At 37.8% G+C, this 24,636-nt stretch overlaps 1 protein-coding gene across 1 annotated transcript in view; it reads right to left on the reverse strand.

The window, feature by feature from the left end:
• Positions 1-24,636, reverse strand: part of Gpc5 (glypican 5) — a 646,525-nt gene that overhangs the window by 223,875 nt on the left and 398,014 nt on the right. Inside the window, exon 6 of the mRNA XM_059274285.1 lies at positions 1,645-1,765. Within this exon, the coding sequence (XP_059130268.1) occupies positions 1,645-1,765 (121 nt within the window). The remainder of the gene's footprint in view (positions 1-1,644; positions 1,766-24,636) is intronic.

Raw genomic sequence — 24,636 nt, forward strand, 5'->3', positions numbered from 1 at the left:
TTTCTCTAATCAATCTTACTTTCCTGCATTCTAATTGATTGACAGGACACTCAACCACAAATCCTCACACTGTAATTTTTCGTTGTGAAACCTGCAACTCAGAAAAATGTACAGAAGCATACAGTGGACATTTACTTGACCTGTGTATGCAGTTGCTAATATACTGATTTCGAGCCAACAGAAACTCAGGAAGTAAAGTAATATCCTAAATTTTCTTGAAGCAATTTCAGCAGCAATGTTCTTCTTGTTGCTGTGGAGAAGAAAATTTGCAATCAAAAGGAAATTTGGCAGAACGAGTTTCTAGTGAATGTGTGAGGTATAGTCACTGATGGTCCGAGACCTACTGCTTCTGAGGACAACAGAACTACAGGTGACCTCAGCTACTGGGCCAGGTGCCAACACATCCCTGCCTTCCTCCCTGTTGCTTCTGCTCCTGATACAATCTTAAGGTTTTCTGTCCCCAGACCCACCTCATCATTTGACTCATTAGCAACATAACAGCTATTTCACGTTGGAGTTTTGTCTTTGAGGAAATTAGTTTAGCTTTACCTGTTTGAGGGGTGTGGGTGCTCTCAGCTATTCCTCATATGTTTTTCTCTTACATGTTTTTCTGAGCAGAACTTACCTCTGGTTCTGCCACTCAAAGGGATTTCTGAGGCCACTGTGGGTGCAACAGGATAGCAATGTAGCTAAAGGAAATCTACTGCTTTGTACACTAGCTTCTGTGTCCCCTTACATATGCTTTATTGGGACTTAGAGATTCATGAGCTGAGTCCAAATAATTAATTGTCTCTGAATAAGTTGAAATGGTGACAATCATGCAAGTGATTCAGACATACCTTACATGCAAATAAAATTCAGAGCTATTTAGATTTTCTCTAGTATCATACTTAAAATGATCAACTATCTACACCAAGTTTGGGATAAAATGGAAGTATATACATACATAAATTGTTACAGAATGACTAATAACTTAAGGCATACTCCTTCCTACATCAAATAGCACTAAATGTGGGATGCAGGTGGTATTTACAATACACAATATATTATTCCAATTAATAAACAGTTTTGTGAAATACTTTTTGAATAATTATCTGAATATGGTTCATATATTATGTATTAAAAACATCAACGCATATGACATAGAAGAACAAACAGAAGTATTTAATGAACACCCACTAGGAAAATTACACAATTAATATGTAAATTGTGAAATAAGTACCAGAAATGCAGATTATTTATGTGTTGTTTGGTTAAGGATAACGCTATTTTCACAACAAAGTTCATATAGTTATATGAAAGGCAATTCTGGCTTTTGTGGTCTGATATGGTTTTCTTTAGTAGTAGTAGTTTCTAGGCTTATTCTTTACTGAGGATGTATATACCCTAAGAGGTTCATAGCTGAAATGTGAAAGGCAAAGCCTTGCTTTTCACAGACACAGATCACCCACCATACCATCTGGATTGACTTTAAATGATAATGGCTCAAAAAACTATTTCTGGAACTCTAGATAAAAATAAATTATTACAAAGATCAATTTAGGTAGGATATTAGATACAATTAGTAAAGTTATCAAATATGTGGAAAGTAGTCACATTTCATTTACAGTTGAGTATATCCATAAAAATCAAGCCAGCACTTACCTGGATAACATGCTTCAGTTTATCAATGATCTGATTTATCACAGGGTCACTTCCTCTGACTCTGACTTCAGGATTTCCAGACTGGGCTTTCATTCCATTTCCAACCACACGTTGAGCATAGCTGACAGAGTGAAAGGAAAGAGTTATGACTTAGAGACCTGGTCAGCAGCATCCTTCAGAGCTGTTTGAGACATTTGGGTTCAGAATTTCATTCTAGGAACAGACATCAGGACTGTGCTTCTCAAAACATAGATGGACAAACTGTTGCACCATCCTACTGAGGTGAAATGCTTATAGTAAAAACAAAAAAAGAATGGATTTTAACTATGTTTAACAACATGATAAAAAGTGTGAGTGTGTGTGTATGTGTGTGTGTGTGTGTGTGTGTGTGTGTGTGTGATGCTAATAATTCTGGCTAAATTACATATGTATGTCTATACCCACAGTGTATGAATCAGTATATTTTATGCAGTATTTAGATAAGCCCCAGTGCAAGTATATATGTATGTACAAACACATATATTTTATATACATATATATATGCATTTAGATATACAAGCCAAAACTATTAAATTTATAATGACATAAAATCCACAAAATCTTTTGTAGATAGAGGAAATAATATACTTTCACTAAGTTGCAAACATTAGTAATGGGATAATTTCACAGGCAGTAGAACATACTAGAATGTCCTGTTACTTCCAAATGATTGTAATGTAGTATCAACTTATTGTACATGAAAATATTTAAATTCACACGTCCCAAAATGTATCAGTTCCTACTCTATTCAACATTCTGTACCAACAGACTAGGTGAAAACGGAGGTGTAATTCTTATTCTCACAATGTTCATCACCAACCTAGAAATATAAAATGCCAATGCCAATTAAACCATTCATTGATACATTTGTTCATTACATTTTAATAGATTTCAGAGTTACCTAGTAGAATTCAGCCACATAATTGCACTTGTTTTCAGACAGTATACTGTGGCTTTATCAGTCGAGTGAGCAGTCAAATGCATCACTATGGAGTAACATGAAAGCGTTGTACACAGCCACTGTAAAGCAAACAGATGATACACACTACAACTATGGGGAAGTCTGTCTGGATTCAGAAATTTGGGAAAAAACAGGAAAGAAAAAAACTACTAAGTGAGCTCTAACCCAGGAAACACTAAGTCTTCATGGAATGGTTAATGAGATTTCTGGAGCAGAGGATAACATTCTTGAAAGGAAAATGAAGAAAACATGTGGACAACATAATGGAGGAGAACCCTAAGGCCTCTGTCTACAAGGTGGAAGGACCAACTACTGCCGGGGGAATCACACCCTCTGTGAGTCACACCTCCACTAGTAATCTGCTTTTTATGTCATGACACTAGGAACGCTACAGGGACTCTCCACGGTGATGTTCACATTAATTTAATGCAGTTTCCCTTCTTCCCTTTGAGGAGTTTGTCACAACTGTTAACATGCCTTCTCCTAAAAGTTCCTAATGAAGTAAAAAAAAAATCTTTGAAAAAAATGAAATTATGTTCTACTCTTAGAGCACAGCCATATGAAGTAAGTTTAGGGAATATCCATTTCAAAATGAGAATTAAACAATTCTAAATATTAAATAATAGAAGCTTAGACATTGATAATACTAACTAGATATGAAAAGTATAATATTAACAAATCTGTGACAGGCAATTGTTTAAATCTTGCTATTTTCAAAACAATTCAGAACTCACTTTTTGTTCAGCTACAACAGAACACAGAGGTGTTTGCCCAGTATCCACCGGGGATTGGGAAGTATATGCCAGGAGGAAGAAGCAGAAGGTAGAGTCTGCTTACGTTGTGAATGCAGCCTATTCTTAACTACCAAGGACTCAATCAACCTTGATCTTCTAAGGACTGTCTAGTATACATCATTGTCTCAATGTTTCAAGCACATTATATATTTGACTCTTTAATTAATGTGTTCAGAATTCATAAAAATGATGGCTAATATGGGTAAATAAATATTGTCAGAACACGGTACAAGAATGGAGTCCTGCAAAGAGAATTCTGAGTGCTTGTAAGGAAATTCTAATAAAACAAGACTTGTGATCACAGTTTCTTCAAAACCTAGAATTGTCCTTGGAATGTGGTTTTGTGCCCCTCCCAGGTGTAAGGGATAAGATAGAAGTGAATATACTTCAGATTATTCATTACAACTGGCTGTGGCTAGAGTTATCCTGCCTGGCCCACAGTCAGGACAAATCTCTATCACCTGCCAGTCCCACAGCCACACAACCAAGTAAACACAGAGACTTATATTGCTTACAAACTGTATGGCCGTGGCAGGCTTCTTGCTAACTGTTCTTACAGCTTAAATTAATCCATTTCCATTAATTTATACCCTGCCATGTGGCTCGTGGCTTACCGGCATCTTCACATGCTGTTTCTCATCTTGGCGGCTGGCACTGTCTTTCTGACTCAGCCTTCCACTTCCCAGCTTTATTCTCCTCCTTGTCCCGCCTATCCTTCCTGCCTAGCCACTGACCAATCAGTGATTTATTTACTGACCAATCAGCAACACACTTGACATACAGACCATCCCACAGCAATTGGCTACTGTTATTTGTTTATATGCCTCTATGAAAAAACATGATTTTATCACATGCAACTTGTCCTTGTGTTTGTACATTTTATTTATATAATTCCTCTTAACCTTCAGAGAATAAATTGTCTGATGTTCTGAATAATGTTGGCTATTGCGTGAGAGTTTAGTCCACCTCATTTACTGGCTCCATTCTTCCTGGTCCCACCACCAACTAGAGCAGTAAACAAAATATATAACATAATAATTATGATTCATACATTTTTTTAGTTACTCGGTGTGGGGACAGTCAATTCACCATTAGAATTCTGTTTGGTGATTACAAATTTTGGCTTAATTGAACTCAAAAAACAAGAACCCCAGGAGTATAAAATCATCTGGCGTCTCAGTAAAACATCTATTTCTACATCTGGCTCTTAGTTACTGAGAGAGGTGAGATGGGAAAGCAGGTCCAATGTTTGGAAACACAGACCTCCTCCAATGGCTACATTTGGCCTAGGATCCTCTAGAGCCCTTGGTAAGTCTTCCTCAGACTGTCACTCATAGCTTCCTCTCCTCTCACTTTCACTCTGAATCAGACCAGGAAGTATTTTAACATGCACTGATGGGGCTTGGTGTTAACCTGAGGAACTGTTTGCTTTTTGGTGTTTTTATTACCACAGTTTATGATAGTTAACTAACTATACAAGTCCAGTTACAGAATCATAAGTTCACCTACTCTATCATTAAATATTTGAGTTACCTACTCTTATTATTATTTGGGTAGTAAAAACATTACAAATCATATTAAAAATTAAAGTGGCATATGATTTATTGAAAGCAATTGGCCGCGCGGTGGTGGCGGGTGGTGGCGGCACATGCCTTTAATCCCAGCACTCGGGAGGCAGAGACAGGAGGATCTCTGTGAGTTCGAGGCCAGCCTGGTCTACAGAGTGAGTTCCAGGAAAGGCACCAAAATTGCACAGAGAAACCCTGTCTTGAAAAACAAAACAAAACAAAAAGAAAGCAGTTACTTTTCCTTGTTTTATAAGAGTAATGACAGTCTGACACACTCTAATGTTCACATTAAAATGGTTCAAGTGTAAAAGATGGGGGACATCAAGTGTTGGCAAGGACACAGGTGACTAGAACTCTCTTGAATGTGGCACTTGCCAGGCTTTTCTAGTGTAGGTGTGATTCAGTCTCATCATTGTACTCTTTTATCTGTGTGTGATAATACTGATTACACAAAGACAATGAGAATGCATGAGTCACAGCTACACTAGAAAAGACTGAAAAGTCCCACAGCCTGACAGAAATGATGATTCAGAATAGACTCTATGATTTATTAAGTTTGAAAAGCAATCAACCATATAATAAATCACTGTAAGTGCCACCTCCAAAGAAACCCTAGAGAAAGAACTTCATACAGCTTCTTGATTGGTTCTCAGTTAATCAGGGGTGCTTATTAAAATAAAAAAAACACTGAGCTAAAGGTGAAATTTGGACACTTTACTATAAGTTATATGTACATATTTTGGATATAAAAAATACTAACATTCAAAATTCCTTGGCTATTTCTTACAGTATTTATGGAAGAAAAATGTTTTTCATTAAACTATGTGTTAAATAAACAATACACAGGCATTGTGTGTGTGTGTGTGTGTGTGTGTGTGTGTGTGTGTAAATGTTTTTGTGGTTGTGTATATTCATTGTACATGGGACTGTGGGAATATTTGCCCCAAACTTCCTGTCCTCTCTACTCGCTCTCCTTCCAGTCTGGCCCTTCTGTTACCTAGACAGTTTCACTTCTAACATCTTGCCATCTATACTTAGGCAGGGAGAAACAGTGCCATCATCATTCAATGAATGATTGAAGATTCCAGTTGGCTTTAAAAACCTAGCCCTGTCGACTTAAATTTGTGTGCACAAATATGATTTCTAAATTAAAATACAATTATTTCTAATAAATGTGTTTTACTTCCTTTATGGAATTTCTATAGATCATTATCCCTTTTACTTCTGAATGTAAGAGTAATGATAAAACATTTCAAGAATTACCATAGAGATTTTTTATTTGAAAAATTGTTACCGTTTCACAGAGAAGAATAGAACAAAGCACAAAAACAAAGAGTTTTTTTTTTTAATACAAAAGTAAAGCCCCACCATATGTGCTTATGTTTTTCTCAGCAGGACTGGTAATGGATGCTCATTCTGCACAGAAATATTCACTCCAAGAACAACTTGTTCTCATCAACAAAGACAAAGGAAGCACATTCACAACACACACACATACACAACACACAAACACTAACACACACACATACATACACAAGCACATATACATACACATGCACGCACACATACACACACACACAAACACGCACACACTACACACACTGCAAAAGAATAAATGTCTATTAACAAGATTTCAGTCTCTCTGTGTTGGACACTTATGGCATAAATGAAATGCCAGCAAGTCAATATACTGCGGCTGTATGTGTGACTGACTTAATGAGCCAGATTTATGGGACTAACTAGGGAGTATTGACTTGATTCCTGATTTGACTGGCAATCCCTACTTGAAACCAATGTCATGACCACTGACTGGCAGATACTAATTTTGTAGAATGCAATATAATTTGACTTAGATTCATTACAGAATTGTAAAAATTTGATGTATAGTTACATTTTCAGGTGAAAATAACAGAATCTTACAATGAGATATAAACAACTTAAAATGATCTATCATAGATATCTGCCCCCAGTTTACTGGTATAGGAGGCAAGGCACAATGGTGAATCCAGATGAGCAACACACTTGATCAGAAGTTTATTTTTACTAAAACTGGAGTATTATGAGCATTTAAAAATCAAAAGTGGAAACCTAATTGCTTCTATTATTTTTGTTGTTTCCACTAAATTTTTGCATGACTGATTTTGTGGTTTTACATTCCTTTCATGTCTAGAATCCTGAGTCTCAACATTGCTATAAGATAAAATGTTGGTTTTACAGTTGGTCCAATAATGTGTTGCTGTTTGCATACCTGGGTGGAAACAGAGGCCAGAAAGTATACTGTAGGTATTCATCAGTGAGTTCCTTGTAAAAGAATAAATTACTTTCAAACTCTCTCTTGCCTCTCTTTCTGTTTCTGGTAGCAAATATGATGTAAATACTGGCAATTTGGCTTAAGAATCCCCGTTTATGCCGGGTGGTGGTGGCGCACGCCTTTAATCCCAGCACTTGGGAGGCAGAGCCAGGCGGATCTCTGTGAGTTCGAGGCCAGCCTGGGCTACCAAGTGAGTTCCAGGAGAGGCGCAAAGCTACACAGAGAAACCCTGTCTCGAAAAACCAAAAAAAAAAAAAAAAGAATCCCCGTTTATAATCTTGGGTTACACTGAACACCATTGCTGAGTGCTGTTTTGTGGACAATTGGTCTATACAACATCTTTCTCTACATGGAAAGTCCTAATCTTTGAAACCTCAGTCTAGAAAGAACTCTTATGACTGACTTTTTGAGCCCAATTTATGGGAGAAATCTTTCATGCAGATTGAGGCTCATAGGACTTCAGAGAATAAAGACAATGTAGAGTCAATTTGCAACGATTAAACTCTTTATGATTTTACATCTTCACTTCAATTGTTAAGACACATAACCATTATCAAGCTACTAGCTACTATTTATTTAGCTTTATAATCATATGTGTTATATCTGCATATGAACATTGTATCCCTGATTTTACTGAAGTCAAAATAAGTATAATTAATTGAGATTATATGTTGGGTATTGTTATTATTTATAAATAACTAATTTCTTTTATAGATATGCTATTTTGTGATAAGTTTTAGATGGTTATTATTTTTAAAAGTCAATATCTGCTTTACTTATAATGAACTTTCAGCACACCATTGTAATAAATCAGTTAAGAAAATGTACATTTAAAAAGACTCAGAGCTGTGGGTTGTAGTATGGTTATCCTTTGTTTTACATCTAGTATCCACTTATGAGTGAGTACATGTTTATCATTCTGAGTCTGGGTTACCTCACTCAGGGTGATATTTTCTAGTTCCATCTATTTGCATGCAAATTTAAGATGTTGTTGTTTTTTACTGAACGTGTGCCACATTTTCTTTATCCATTCTTCAGTTGAGGGGCATCTAGATTGTTTCCAGGTTCTGGCTATTACAATCTTCTCCCTGCCTACCCCCCATTCCCTCCTCCAACAAAGAAAGGCCTCCCATGGGGAGTCAGCAGAGCCTGGTACATTTAATAGAGGCAGGTCTAAGCCCCTTCCCCTGCATCAAGGCTATGCATAGAGTCCCATCATAGGTAGTGGGCTCCAAAAAGCCAGCTCATGCACCAGGACTGGATCCTGATCATACTGCCAGGGGTCCTTTAAGCAGATCAAGTTACACAACTGTCTTGCTTATGCAGACGGCCTAGTCCAGTCCCATGGAGGCTCTACAGTTGTTGGTCTAAAGTTCTTGAAAGATCTTCACCAGTCCCAAAGGCTGGAGGAGTGGAAGGAGGGAAGAGAGGGGAATCTGTGGTTGGTATTCAAAGTGTATAAAAAAATTCCTTAAAAAAATAAATAAAAAGACTCAGATAGCATAAACTCATTAAAAAATGTGCATGAATCAGTCTTCAACCTCACTTTGTTTGGCAAAACATGCATTGCTGCTTGCCAGATTAGCTAAGAGAACCACAGGTAAGCAATTTCATAACCGTTTGTAAAATAAGCAGCTGTGTGAACCAGAAAGAAGATATTTCAACACAGGAAGCATCTGCACATGGAGTCAGCAGGAATCTGACACTTGAGAAAATATTAAATAGGGCTGTATATATATTGACTTATAAGGGAACTATAATTCTCTACTTTTGATTCAAAGTGACTGCCCAGACTTAAAAATTGTCTGTTCTAGTTGCAATCTATTGAATATAGTTTGTGACTACTGAAATATTACAGTGACTTACATTTTCTGACCATGAATTTCAAAATTAAGCTGTACAATAAAAACTCTCTTCCATTGATCTACAATAGTTAATAATCATAATTACATTTTGAACTCTCACTACACTATTTCATTTGTTATATGAAAATATGCTACTATATGCATATTTTAACATGCATACGTCTAATACATATTTTAAGACAAGTAAGTCAAAATGATTCACAGTGTAATTTCAATCTCTCTATCTCACTGGTAATGAAGACATGATCAGCAAGTGTTCTACCATTGAGATATATTACCATTCTATAAACAATATTTTACCTCAGACATAAAATTCCAGATATTGTTGGAATTTTATAATATTCTGTGTATTTTTAATTGTATTTAATATCAGTAGTAATTAAATTTTGCATAAAAGAATGTTATCTTACACACAAAAATCACTTTAAAACTACTTACTGAACAACAGAAAGCTTACAAACTCATGGAAACTGAACAATTCACTAGTGAATGAAAATTGGGTCATGACAGGAATTATGAATGAAATTGAAGTATTTGAGAATTGAACAAAAATGAATACACAATATATTCAAATTTATGGGACACAATGAAGGCATTTCTAAGAGGCAAGTTCATAGTACTAAGTTCCTACATTAAAAAAAATTGGAAGAATCTCACCCTGATAACATAACAGCATAATTGAAAGCACGAGAACAAAAATAAATCATACCCCAAAGAGTAGAAGGGTGAGAATAATCAAACTCAAGGCTGAAACAATAAAGTAGAAATAAAAGTAAATAAAAAAAATCAATGAAACAAAGAGGTGCTTCTTGGAGAAAATTGACAAGTTGACAAACCTATACTCTAATTAACTAAAGAGCAGTGAAAGAAAATCTAAATTGACAACTTAGAGATGAGGGGGAGCATAACAACAGACACTAAGAAAGTCCAGAGAATCATAAGGACATAATTTAAGAATCTGTACTCCACCAAAGAATCTGTACTCTTTTAGATTGGAAAATCTAAAAGAAATGGAAACTTTTCTCAATACACATCACTTTCCAAAGTTAAGTCAAGATCAGATATGCAATTTAAACAAGCCTATAATCCCTAGTGAAATAGAAACAGTCATTAGGTCTTCCAACAAAAAAAATCCCAGGGCCAGATGGTTTTAGTTCAGAATGCTACCAGACTTTCAAAGAAGAGTAATTCAAGGACTAGAATAACTAGATGTCAAAAAAACAAATAACTCAATTTTAAAAAATGGGGTACAGATCAAAACAGAGAATTCTCAAATGAGGAAACTCAAAAGGCTGAGAAACAATAAGAAATGTCTAACATTCTTAGTTATCAAGGAAATGCACAGCAAAACTACTCTGAGGTTCCATCCTACAACGATCAGAGTATCAAAGTTCAATAACACAAGTGACAGCTCATGCTGTCAAGAATGTAAAATAAGGGGAACATTCATCTATTGCCGGTGGGAGTCCAAAATTGTTTACCCATTTTGGAAATCACTGTGGCAATTGATAAACTGAGAATCAAGCCATCTCCATCCAGCTATACCATTCTTAGGCATATACTTAAAGGATGCTTCGTCTCATCAAAAAGACACTTGCTCATCAATGTTCATTGCTGCTCTTCTCAAAATGTCAGAAATTGGAAACCACCTAGATGTCCCTCAACAGGTGAATGTATAATAACAAGGTAGTACATTTACATGGTGGAATATTTCTCAGCCATTAAAAATGAAATCATGAAAAAAATAGTCATTTTAAGCATGGTAAACCAGGCCCAGAAAGACAAATATAGCATATATTTTCTTATATTTTGATATTAGCTGTTTAATCAATGATAACCAAGCTACAATCCCTAGAACCACAGAGGTTGGATATACAGTAAGAAACTATATGGGAACAGATAGATTTCCCTAGGAATAGGAAATAGAAAACATAGTTATAGATTGCTGGAACAAGAGGCTGAAGTAGAGAGAGGAAGGGAATAGGGAGGTGACAGAGTGAATACTGGGAGAAACAGCTAAAATTAAGGGGCATTTATGGAGCAATATGGGAATCTAATATACAGTAGAAGCTTCCTGAAATATACACATGAAGGAAGACAATCTAAATAAAATAGCCAGACTATAGAGGAGAAAGAGCACCAGCTGGCCATCTCTTCTCACCCAATGAAGCCTCCAATACCTGGATTGAGTTACAACTAATTGTGGTGTTAACCAAAGTGGTCCCATGGCAATCCTTAAACAACCCAGGCTGTTGCAAAGACTACAGGTTTTTCTCCACAAAATGACAGCAAGGCCCAATGGCTGAATACAACACCTACTCGATTCATGGAACCTCAAGAAATCAAGCTGATACCTACCTGGAGCCTTCACACTTACAGACTAGTGTTTTGGCAGAGGGAAGTACTTTGCATGCTACAAAAGAAGAAATATAAATACCAAGCCAGCTTTAAACCCTTTGATCTGCAATGGTGAATGGTGTCCTGCCTACAAGATATGCTAGTGCAATCAATGGTGGCACTACACTTGTGGGAATAACCAACCCATGTCTAGTTTGACTCAAAGCCCACTGCACGAGGTGAAACCCATATCCTCCACACTGCTTGGTTGACCAAGATCCTGTGTCTAGATAGCCAAAGGATATAGGGTAAAATCAAATATTCTGTTCTACAAAAGATTATGGCAATAAAATGACTCCTAATGACATTCTCCTCATGGATCAGTGCCTTTCTCAGCTAGCATTAGAGAAGTTTCCTCCTGCAGAAGACGGGAACAAACACAGAAACCCACAGCTAGACATTATGCAGAGAATAAGAAACTCTGGAACAGTAAGAAGGATGTCTCCATCAAATCCCTCCCCCAGGGCTCAGGGAACCCCATAGAAGAGGTGGTGGAAGGGGTGTAAGAGCCAGAGGGGATGGAGGACACCAAGAAAACAAGGCCCTCTAAATCATCATGGTGAAAGCTCATATGAACTCATGGAGACAGATAGCATGCACAGGGCCTGCCCTGGTCTGCAGCAAATGGGGTCCTAGAGCTGAAGGGAGATGTGGACACATGTCCTCACCCCTAACACAAAAGGAATCATCAACTGATAACCACTTGCAAATGAAAATTTAGTTTTCTCCAAGGGTGAAAGCAAACTACTCTTAAGAGTATGCGGCATGCCAAGCAGTGGATGGCAAACAGGAAAGGAACTGAAGGGCATCTTCGGGGTTCCTGGTCTCATAATGTCATGCAGGGCTTTTTCTTTGCTTTCTTTTTCTCATTTTATATTATTGGTCTTTATATTTTTATTTATTTTTTCCTCTCTCTTTATTCTATACGTCGTGTGTGTGTGTGTGTGTGTGTGTGTGTGTGTGTGTGTGTGTGTGTGTGTGTAATGGCTTCCAGTTTAGTGTTTCTATGAGATTCCTGAGCGTGCAAACAAGTGGGTCTCTGTTTCTTGTGCCTTCTCTTAGGCTATCTTCCTCCCGTTTGTTTGGTCATATTCTGATGTGCTGGTTTTTTGTTTTATCTTATTTTATTATATTATTATCCCCTAAAAGCATGTTTGTTTTTTAATGCGAGATGCATGCAGACGTGAGGGAAAGTGGAGAGGAACTGAGAGGAGGAGGAGGAAGGAAAACCATAATCAGGACATAATATGTGATTTCAAACAGAGTATTTTCAATAAAAGTTCAAAAATTAGTAAATAGTAAAATTCATTTAGAAGGTGCAATAACTGTAAAACTACCAAAAACTATGGAAATCAATATTTTAATATTTCCTATCAATACACAATAAAAATCACAGGGTAGGACTTCTGAATTGTGTTGTATATAGTCAATCAGTTTCATGAAATCAGCTACATCCATGAGGTTCATCTTAGTTCCCCTTTTTATACAAATGACTCAAAATACATATTTAAAATCTTTTATTTTCTTCTTAAAATTGGTCTTAAGAATAGTGCTTTAAGTGACACTTTATATTTTTAACAATTCCTTCTGTTTTATCACTGTGTAGCCGTGAGAACCCATAGCAGCTACAGTATCTAACACTCTGCCTTCAAGAAGAAACACACCTGTAGCAAGAATAAAGCACTTAGCTTTATTCTTAGCCCACAGTCTAATAGATTTCTTTTGTCTGTTTTTGGTGACAACAACATAAATTTAGAGCTGGAAGGGACCTTAGAGGTCATTTAGTTCAACTCAGCCATCTCTTAAAACAAATTGAGGAGGTATGTTTATTTCATCATGTTGTATGTATGTGCTGTGTATTTCTGAAAGCTTCTGAGACAGCATTTCACAAAAGGCACAGACTCTATAAAACAGGGGCAAATGAAAGCATAGTGAAGGGAGAGGGGAAAAATACGTGCAGTGATGGAGGGAAGGAGACACCAGCGTTAGTCTAAAGCTTTGCTCTACCTGTCTTGCTCTGCTCTGAAGGCCAGAAAGAAAACCAGAAATCAAATAGATCGTATTACCTGCCAATCACCTATCAGGAAGAGTGCCAGAATATGTTAGCAGCCATGGTTTGCTCAATTGCTGGTCTCCTAAACATGTTTGTGAGTCTTTAAGAAGTAGAAAATGAATAAAATGGTGAAAATAATAATACGATCATGGCCCCAAGGATCTAGTGACTTCGCACTCCGGGTGAATTTGGCGGACATCTCACTAAGTGTACATTCCTCCCACTCTCCCTGCAGTTTTGTAAAGCAGTCTCCTGGGTCCTTAGAGTGTACAGGCTCGACATTCCTCACATTCCCAATCATCTCAGATGGCACTCCCCTTGGCCCTTCTGTTCCTTTCTCTCTGTGTCTCTCTCTTCATACCTGTCTTCTTTTTTAGTTTGTTTTTTATTACATTCATTCACTTTCTTTAAAACAAGGGGGAAGAGAGGAAGGGAGAGAGGGGGAATTGAAGGAAGTAGAGATGGAGGGAGGGAGGGAAGGAGGAAGGAAGGGAGGGAGGGAAGGAAGAAGGGAGGGAAGGAAGCTTAGAAAATCAGGCAACAATAAAAAAAATAAAAGAATGAGACATTGGAGGGCCAGCGCTCAAGGAAAGTCTTGTGATGCAGCAGAAGAGCAGTCTGGGGTCTGTAAGCTGTAACCTGACATCCCAGGTCCTGGGCTTCCTGGCATTCCATCCCTCTGCTATTTCTACTAGTCTGAGCTTAGCTTTTTATTTTTCTCTTTCCCTTCTTTTCCCTGTATAATGCATTATTATTTAGCATGATAACTTCATCTTAATGAAGCTGGGGAATTATGTAAATTAATTATGAGGAAAATGGAAAATGCGTATAAATAAGCTACCTATACCATACCAATCAGCCATTTTAAATTAGTTTTTCTTAAAAAAAATATAGCCTTCTTTCAGAATTCCCATCCAGAAACCAGATGAGTGTATAATTTATAAACTACTTGCTCATACCTTCTCCCCTCGCTGTCCCTACATGAGCATGATGATTATTGAAATATGTATTGTACCCAGAGGCAGGCAGGATACAACAGATGTATACCTCAACTCAGCTGCACTTTTCTCACCAGGGCTTACTGGCTACTCAGAGCAACTACAGACGTCAATCTTACCTACAGCATAGAGCAGAGAAAGACAGCAAGCCATCTTCTTAAAGGTAAAAGAACAAACTAAATAAAAAATGGTCATTTCTTTACATAAAACAATATAGAGAAAATGATACTTTTTAAAAGAGAGAGAGTAGGGCAGAGATAAGAGAGAGACAGAAAAGCAAGCAAAGCGCAGGCACTTCCCTTCAGAAAGAGAAGGGGATCACGCCAAGCCTCCAGTAGAAAACATCCTTAAGAAGTACACCGCTGACCAGAAGACATATTTAACTTTGCACGGTATGGAGAAGGTTATACTGTTTAGGAAACATGAATGAAAGGTACAATGATAAATGTACCCAGAGATCAATGTGAGAGATGCCTCAGATTGGTTTTATAGGAGACGAAACATGCAGGTCCTCTACTCAGAGGAATCCACAGAGGAAAGTTCAGGCAGTGATTCAGTCGGAGCCCGGGGGTGGGGGAAGAGCCAGGTAGAGGAATGGCAGAGGAGAATGCAGATGGGCTGCAGAGAGGAGAGTTTTGAGTCAAGAATAATTTTTGTAATGTAACAAGGAACAAGAAGGACAAGATCTGAAACAGAAACCCAAACTATGAATATTAAAAAGACTACTGAGTTCTACCAGGGGCAGCAGAAGAAACAATAAACGTGACTTGTGTGAAGACAGAAAGCAGACAAAGCCTGAGACCTAATAAAGAAAATGTCAAACACATCCACAAGGTAAGAAAAGAGAGAGGGAGGACTTGGTTCTTTATAAATAAATTATGTGAAGCATATATCAAATTTTCTTCTATTTTGTTTAAATTATTAGAAGTCAGGAGAAGTAGAACTGGGCTGTAATCCTAACACTGTGGCCTCAGTGTAGAAAGATTCTGAGTTCAAAGCTGCCCTCGGCTACGTAGTGTGTTCTTGTCTAAAAACAGCACAACCAGCCAACTAACCAACCAATTAACCAACCACCCAACCAATCACTCAATCTATAAATATAAAAATCAAATACAAAATAGAAGGTTTGGAAGTTTTAAGAGAGACTATAATAAAAAATATTACGTTGAGCAACTCATTTTCAAAACCCCTCCCTGGCACAGGGGGATACTAACATTCATCTCAATAAACTGTGTACTCTTGCCATTCTTAAAAAATAGGAATGGTATATCATGAGTTTGTCTCATTCTGCATTATAAAAATGTATACCAAATATGGCTCTAGTTTATTCATGTCATAAAACTTTGTTCAATGACATACTGGTGTAAGTTTATAAATAGCAAGACAAATATTTTATGAATCAGGAAGTTCTGACTTCAAGTTACTAGAAGGAGACCATTGATTAGTTACAAGAGAAGTTAATTTTTACATGTTCTGTGCTTATTATTACAGTGACATTTGAGCAAGTAATGGCAAGGGGAAACCAAATAAACATCCAGCCATGTCATATTAACAATTATAATTATACTTAAGCCCTAAAATAAGTTATGAAAATTGACATATAAAAGTAGCATGTTCTTCCAATTTTACAGCACTGAGCAAAATCAGAGATTCCTTTAAAAGTTCCTGTATAGCTGGGCGGTGGTGGCGCACGCCTTTAATCCCAGCACTCGGAAGGCAGAGGCAGGCGGATTTTTGTGAGTTCGAGGCCAGCCTGGTCTACAGAGCGAGATCCAGGAAAGGCACAAAGCTACACAGAGAAACCCTGTCTCAAAAAACCAAAAAAAAAAAAAAAGTTTCTGTATGCTTTACTCAATCTACTCATCCAGAGTTGACTGCTGAAATGACCACCCTAGCGTTCCATTTCTTCTTCTGATTATTACAAAGGATTCCTGATTTCCCAGCTTCTGCTACTGATCTCTCTCAAATCTTCTCAGGGTGGTATGGTAGTAAAAAGCTGTCATAATGTAATTTACATCAAATCATTTCTCTGTTTACAGCCTTACAGTGGCTCCTGTCTCGTGAGAAACTCCCCTAAAAGCATGTAATGGCCTACAAGGTACGTATTCCATAAAGTGCTCCTCTTATTTCATTTCTCCAATGTTACCTACTAATGCCTTTTTTCTCCTCACTATGCCAAAGACGTTCTATCTTTCATGATGCTATTCTAAGCATCAGGCCATAGGATTCTTGTTCAGCACGTCTATAAGAAGCTGTGCTCTCTCTTTGCTTTTTGTACTGTTCTTTTACTAGATGCAACCTGGCTTCTCACCTTTCTCATGTCTCCCTTCAAATGTTTTCCACCTGATGCCCAACTTCTATGTGTAACAGTCTTAAATGTGGTCCTAAGTAAGTTAGTTTGGCAATCTTCTGATTAAAAGATTCTCCAGCAATAGATTTAGGGAATGGAGGAATCACTGCCTTGAGATTTGTACCCACTGGGGATCTCATCAGACTCCAATGGACAGTTGCAGTCCAATAGTCACACAGATGGCCCTGGTTTACCTAGTTGGGCTACAAAAACAAATGAGAATGAGTGGATACTAGGAAAGTACACATAGGGATGGAAGGGTAACAAGGTTGATAGTAATGGAAGTGAGATAGGAAAGGTTAAGGAAGGGGAAGAGATCAGAGTATGTTACACACATTTATCAAATTGACAGATAAAATTAATCAACACAAAAAAATCACAAAGGAAGGAAGGAAGGAAGGAAGGGCAGATGGTAGACAGGCAGGCAAACAGAGAAAAAGGAAAGGACCAGGTCAGAGTAACTATTTTTGTTTAGTCATGTGCTATTTTTCTCAATAAAAAAGTAAAGCTGATTTTTATGAAACTCTTATAGATACAAAATACTCTCCCTCCAACTGGGCCGTGCATATGACTGAAAAAAAAATGAATTACATTACTTACAAAGAAAACTATTGGGGATGTTAGGGTAGGAAGATCTGAATGAATGGACCCTGGGAAGCCAGTCCCCTGCAAGCACAATTTGGGACATGCAATGGTAAAATCAGGAGTTTGTAAAACTGTGGTAGGTTGAGAATTTTTTGTTGTTGTTGTTTTTGTTTTTGTTTTTCAAGACAAGGTTTCTCTGTGGAGCTTTGCGCCTTTCCTGGAACTCACTTGGTAGTGCAGGCTGGCCTCGAACTCACAGAGATCTGCCTGGCTCTGCCTCCCGAGTGCTGGGATTAAAGGCGTGCGCCACCACCGCCCGGCTAGGTTGAGAATTTAAATGTTTTTAAAGCAGCAGATTTCATGTGCTATAACTGAAATTGTCCAAGCTGCCTCTGACTCACTCTCAAGCTGTGGTCTTCCATCTCTGGATTAAAATGAAACAGCACTGGCCATTCAGTAAATGAAAATGCTCCTCAGGCTGCCTCTAAGCCAAGCTTATAAATGAACCAGAGGCAAGGGCTTTCAACTGCCAACAAGCTAACATGTGACCTGATGATGGCAAATGCAGTACAGCTTCTTTACACAAAGATCAAAAGTGTGATAATGGGATTATAAAAACTGAGAATACGTGAAGCTTAAGTACAAAAATACATTTAAAAAAACATTTTCTTAATGCAGAGGGTTCTAGGCAAGGAAACTGATTGTTCTACACTAAAATCAACAAAGCCTTCGGTGAGTGGACCTTGAATTAGTTTTAATACTGTTCCATGGTCCAAGCTCACCAGTTCTTTTTTTTTAAAGCTTATCAATTCTTGCTAAAAATTGTAAGAACTGTTTTAGCTGTCTGTTAAATGCTTCATACTCAGACAATTTTATTAATGAAAAATATGGTAAAAAAACATAACATAAAAGCATTAAAATGTGACTTTATTTTTTTTTTCATTTTATATACCAACCACAGTTTCTCCTCCCTCTCTTCCTCTCACTCACCCCCACCTTCTCCCGCCCCCATCCACTCCTCAGAGAGGGTAAGACCTCCCTTGGGGAGCCCACAAAGCCTGGCACATCAAGTTGAGGCAGAATCAAGACCCACACACACACACTGCATCAAGGTTGAGCAAGGTATCCCTCCACAGGGAATGGGCTTTAAAAAGCCACTTCATGTACCAGGGATAAATCATACTTCCACTGCCAAGGGCCCCACAAACAGATCAAGTCACACAACTGTCACACGTGCCTAGTTCAGTCCCATGCAGGCTCCCCAGCTGTCAGTCCAGAGTCTGTGAGCTTCAACTAGCTCAGGTCAGCTGTCTCTGTGGGTTTCCCTATCATGATCTTGACTCCCCTTGCTCATACAATCCCTCCTTCTCTTCGAATGACCTCCAGGAACTTAGCCTAGTGCTTGGCTGTGGATCTCTGCATCGGCTTCCATCAGTTACTTGATAAAGGCTCTATGATAACAATTAGGGTAGTCACCAATCTGATTACAGGAGAAGGCCAGTTCAAGGCACCCTCTCCATCACTCCTAGGAGTCTTAGCTGGGGTCATCTTTGTAGATTCCTGGGAATTTTCCTAGCATGAGAAAAAGAATTTCTTTCTAGCTAATTTTATATTCAAAATACAAGTCTTACACTAACTCTTTATAAACTTACTATTGGAAGAGACACAAGTTTAAATCCAAATTTATCAGAAACAATCCAACCCTGAAATTTGAGATTTGAGTTTAGGCATAAAATGGTGATATACAACTAAGAAATGATGATAATAGAAGGTGATACAACAAACAAACCAAGAAGATTATTTAATCACCCCTCCCCATTGCTGTAGATAGAATGCTTTTACCTCTCCAAGTTCATCTCTTAAAATTATTAATGCAACAGAATGGGATCAGAAGGCAGAGAATTGAGACCTCACTGTCCTGTGAATAAACCCTCCTGGGACTTGATGCCTTTACAGTTCCAGAGAACCAGGTAAGGCCACGGTGAGAAGCAGATATTTGTGAATCAAGACTGGGGGGCACTCAAAACAATGATCCTGCAGGCACATTTATCTTAGACTTCTCCAGATCAAAAATTTTGAAATAAATCTCTATTTATATTCTCGTCAATGATGTTTGGTATGGCAGCCCAAACACATTAAGAAATTTTAATTTTAATAAAAATATAATAAATAAAAATAAAATTTTAATAACATACAATAGCATAAATAATAAATCTAACAAAGTAATTATAGGGTATATCCTTACCATGAATTAAATAACTACCTGAAGACATCAATTATTTTTATTATTACCATAATAAGGCAGAAATGAGCATCAGCATCAGGACTATCTATATTAAAAAAAGACTACATGGTCAGAAACAGTTTTAAAAACTAATCTCAATTATAGTAAATTCTATGTGACCACATATGCCACATGAAAATGGCCAAAAAGGTTTGGGCAACTCTGTCCCAAAAGGTAGACAATATGATTAAACAGGAAAATCTGAGTGTGTTCAGCCCCAAATCACAAATGATCATCCCAAAGTGTGGATCTTCACCTTTAATTCCTGTCTTTAACTTGCTGTTGATTTAATTCACCAAGTATTCTTGGGCCCCCATTGGCTCATGCCTAAAAGAACTATGTTATAATTTACAAGATGTCTCTGAATACTGTAGCAGGAATCTTAGAAGGTCTTATTAATAAAATCAAACCTGAGGCCAGTTATTGGGGTGAATGCTGGAAGATCAGAGAAGCAGAACAAGCCACAGCTAACCTCACCTCAACAGTTCCTCAGCTGATCCTGTTTCCTCAGACTAGAAGCTTCTGTATCCTCATCCCATTGGCTCTCAGCTGAACTGCTGCTTGAAAGCCTGAGGCTTAACCAGCTAAAAGCTTCTAGTTTCTGGTCCTCACGCCTTATATACCTTTCTGCTTTCTACCACCACTCCCTGGAATTAAAGGTGTATGTCACCATGCCTGGCTGTTTCCAATGTGGCCTTGAACTCACAGAGATCCAGAGGGATTTCTGCCTCTGGAGTGCTAGGATTAAAGGTGTGAGTGCCACCTTTGTATCTAGTGGCTGTTCTGTTTCTGACCCCAGATAAGTTTATTAGGGTGCACAATATTTTGGGGAACACAATACCACCACAGAATACTAAGTGAAATCAAACACATGCATTGCCTCTGTGTATGTGTGTGTGTGTGTGTTTGAAAAGATATCCTAACAAATATTAGTGTCTATTATTTGTATAAAGAGAAAAAAACATTCATTTTATGATAGCTCTTAAACACAGGTAATATGCATAAACCAATGAAAACTACCAGGCCACAGGGGAGTTAGGGTTGAGAATAAAGATGTAGTTGGCTGACGAGACAAGATGGCAGAACTTGGTCTGAGTAGAAACAAAAGGTTTGAGTCCAGTAAACAGGCAGACTCTACTCAATAATGTAGTACTTGGTAGTGGGGGTCATGCTGAGCTGAAGCAATGGTAACAGACTGGAGTTCACCACCTGCTGGTCCCTGATGTGCACACCAAATATGACATGGTACTACTGGGAGAGAGGCCATGCAATACAGTACTACATTTCCCATCATCTCATGGGGTCCAGGAGAGGAAGTTACACGTTCTTAATTCGGGCATGTCTAATAAGTCTTGGGCCTGGTTTCTCTGACATGTTTTATATATGTCCATGTGCCCCTACAGTCTTTATTCCCTCAATAACTAAATAGATTGAAACATTTCTATTCCTAAGAATAAGTCATTTATCAGTCTGTGCTACATAAGTAGCAGCAGATGGATGGTTGTTCACCTGCCTATGAAGGCAATCAACCCACATCTCAAAATGGAGTCAAAAGCTGACTGCAAAATGGAATCTTTCCGGGCAAGACACTGCCTGAAATACCACAAAAGAGGGAGCAAAGGTACACAGCTTAATATCAACACTCTACTCCTTGGGTGCCCTGGGGAGGGGCCCAGTGCCTCTGTAGAAGAGCAAATGTTTTGTCGATTTTGTTTTGTTGGTGTTGCTGAGTAACTTTTAAAATTTAATATCAGACTGTTACAATAATTCAGACTCTTCTTTATGTAACTTAGTTTAGTTAAATGCTTTGCCCAAACTTCTTATTTCCTGCTTTGTCTTAAATAATGGATTGCCATTATGTCAATTATTACCCCTGGCATAATCTGGGTCATTGACACATGAAGATTCCCTGCATTTTATTTGCAGTTTTTGTGTGTCTACTATTATTTCAAGATAGTAATTCTAAACATTAATCCAAACTGTAAGGAACATGTTGTAAGAAGAGAGAAGAAAAGCTGTCAGATATATTACAAAGAGAGATGTTGTAGAAATAGCTAATTTAATCTTACAAAATGGAGGGATGAGAAGAAAATACTGAAATTTTACTTTAAATTATTTTTAAATATAGTTAAATAAAACAAAACTTTGCCTCTGAAAAAAGTCCTAGTAAATTAAGAAGTGGGAATCCTCTTCTAATCATCCATCTAGACCACAACTTTATATTTTCTAAAAATTCACTTTTTAAGATTTTTCTTGGTTAAAGCAAAAACTGTATTATATTTAACATACCTCTATCTGTAATTCCATAAACATAATTACTATTAAAAATTACTTTAATGTATGTGGCTTTCTACAGAAACAACTGTGACGTTCCTGTGGAAAATGCAAACAAAGAAAAGACATGAAATTGTCAAGCTCAATTACAGTAAAATAGAAGCGCACAGATTCCAACCCAGCTGAACTCTGCTGCTTTATGTAGAGAAACAGGCATCTAATATAGGACTTGTATGAGCCATTACTCAGGAGACCAAGCCTCAGAGACACAAGTCTGACATTTCCTATTTCCTCTAAAACAATGCTGCAAATCTCCCAGATCCCACAGCAGCAGCCTGGATGAGCCTTGAGATTACCTGATAATTTCAGAGCTGATGTTTGACACAACACTGACATGTTGAATATTTTGCTTCAGCCACAGGAGATCTCCAACTCCTGCCTACTCAAGTCAAAGGGGCGTATACTCAATTCATTCTTTGTTATTGAGTGGTTTGTTTTTGCTAGATAATTGATGGAAAATTAGCACAAATGACAGCTATGATATGGTGTAGGAATTGCAAGCAGATGAGAAACCTGAACAGCATTACCAGTACCAGACAGAGAAGCATGCCACAACAAAGGTCAAAAGGTAGAATCAACCCAGGCTTTAATGCACTGTGAGTCTGAAATTCAGTATCAGCAAAACTCCAAGCTAGGTTATTTCATTGCCTTTTTTTTTTGTTCATTAAACTATATTTTCAAATTCACCACAGATGAAGAGACATTTCATCATCAAAATCCTAACAAATATCTGACTTGATCATTTGAACTTTACCATGGTGAGTGATTCAACAGAAAGGAATTCAATCTATGCAAACAAAATGTCACGAGTGCATTACTTTATTGTGCAAAAGTTAAAAACAATTCAAGAATGCACAGGTGAATTGTGGGATATTTATTCTAAGGAACTATATACATATTGAATGTATTTATTTTAAATGAATACGAAAAAATTCTCACTACATCGATTAACACTGCCTAGTGATGCTATCTCAAAAAATAGAATTGTTAATATGCAGAAAACAGGAACAATTTAAAAGTACGTAGGAAAAATATAACATTTATTGTCACATAAAGGTCACATGAGAGTGAAGGAGTTTTTGCCTATAAGCAGTCTCCAGGACAACAGGCCAGCATTGGAACTGCATGGGAAAAGGGGCATTTGGATCACTGTGGTGGTTTAAAAGAAAAGTGGCAGGAAGTGTCACTATTAGGAGATGTGGCCTACCTAGAGTAGGTATAGCTTGGTTGGAGGAAGTGTGTTAATGGAGTGGTCTTTGGGTCTCAGATGATCAAACCAGGCTAATGGCTCAGTCTTTCTTCTTCTGCCTGCCAAGCTGGATGCAGAATTCTCATCTCCTTCTCTAGTACCATGTCTGCCTGCATGTAACTATGCTTCCTACCATGACAGTAATGGACTAAACCTCTGAACCATAAGGCAGCCCCAATTAAATGTTATCCTTTATAAGAGTTTCCATGGCCATGGTGTTGCTTTATAGCAATAGAAACCCTTAGACAGAAGTTGGTACCAGGGATTGAGATATTGCTGTGGTAGGTCTGACCATGATTTTATTTGGAGGAATGTGGACTTTGGGACTTTGGATTAGGAAAGCAGTGGAATGCTTTAAGCAGAATTTTATGGGTTATCCTAGTAGCAGCATGCAAGACTCCTGAGAGAGATTTGAACTCTAAAAGCCCAGCTCAAGAGATGTCAGGAGAGAAGAATATTAATATATGACCTAGAGATCATTCTTGTGATATTTTAGTGAAGATTGTGGCTGCTTTCTGCCCTTGTCTAAAAAAAAAATCTGTCTGTTGCTAAATTAAAGACTTATGGATTAACAGCTTTGGCAGAGGACATTTCCAAACAACCTAGATTGATTGTGTTATATACCTATTAGTGTTCACACTTATGAAGATCTATGATAAAAAGGAGCAAGGAAAGTTTTAAAAAATGTACTGTTTGAGAAGAAAAGGGACACAGGAAATGGAATGGAGCTAAGTCTTGTGCACAAGAGGATAAAGAGATGAAAGAAAGGCCTAATATTAAATGGAATAAAGGGAGTGATGACCTCAGAGTAAGACCCCACCCAGCTAAGATTCCAATTTGTGAAAGGGCATTTAAAGCTTAGATCCAGGAATGGTGATACATGCCTTTAATATCAGCTCTCAGGAGACGGAGGCAAGGGGATTTCTGAGCTCAAGTCCAACCTGGTCTATAGATTGAGTTTCAGAACAGCTAAGCTTAGGCAGTGAAATAAACCATCAAAACGAGAAACTGGTGAAGATGTAACTGGGTGAGGGGACCATGTTCTAGTCCCAGCAAGCAGCAGAACTTGGCAGCTTCGACCAAGTGGTTCTGGCTTTAGAGTTAAGGACAGAAGAAAGGGGTTATAGAATCTCCCTCCAAGACTAAGCTGCTGAGGCCAGGCATGTGTCAGGGTTGTCCCTGCATGGAGGCCTAGAAAGGCCAT

The sequence above is a fragment of the Peromyscus eremicus genome, chromosome 9, assembly GCF_949786415.1.
Source record: "Peromyscus eremicus chromosome 9, PerEre_H2_v1, whole genome shotgun sequence".
NCBI classification, from domain to species: Eukaryota; Metazoa; Chordata; class Mammalia; order Rodentia; family Cricetidae; genus Peromyscus; species Peromyscus eremicus.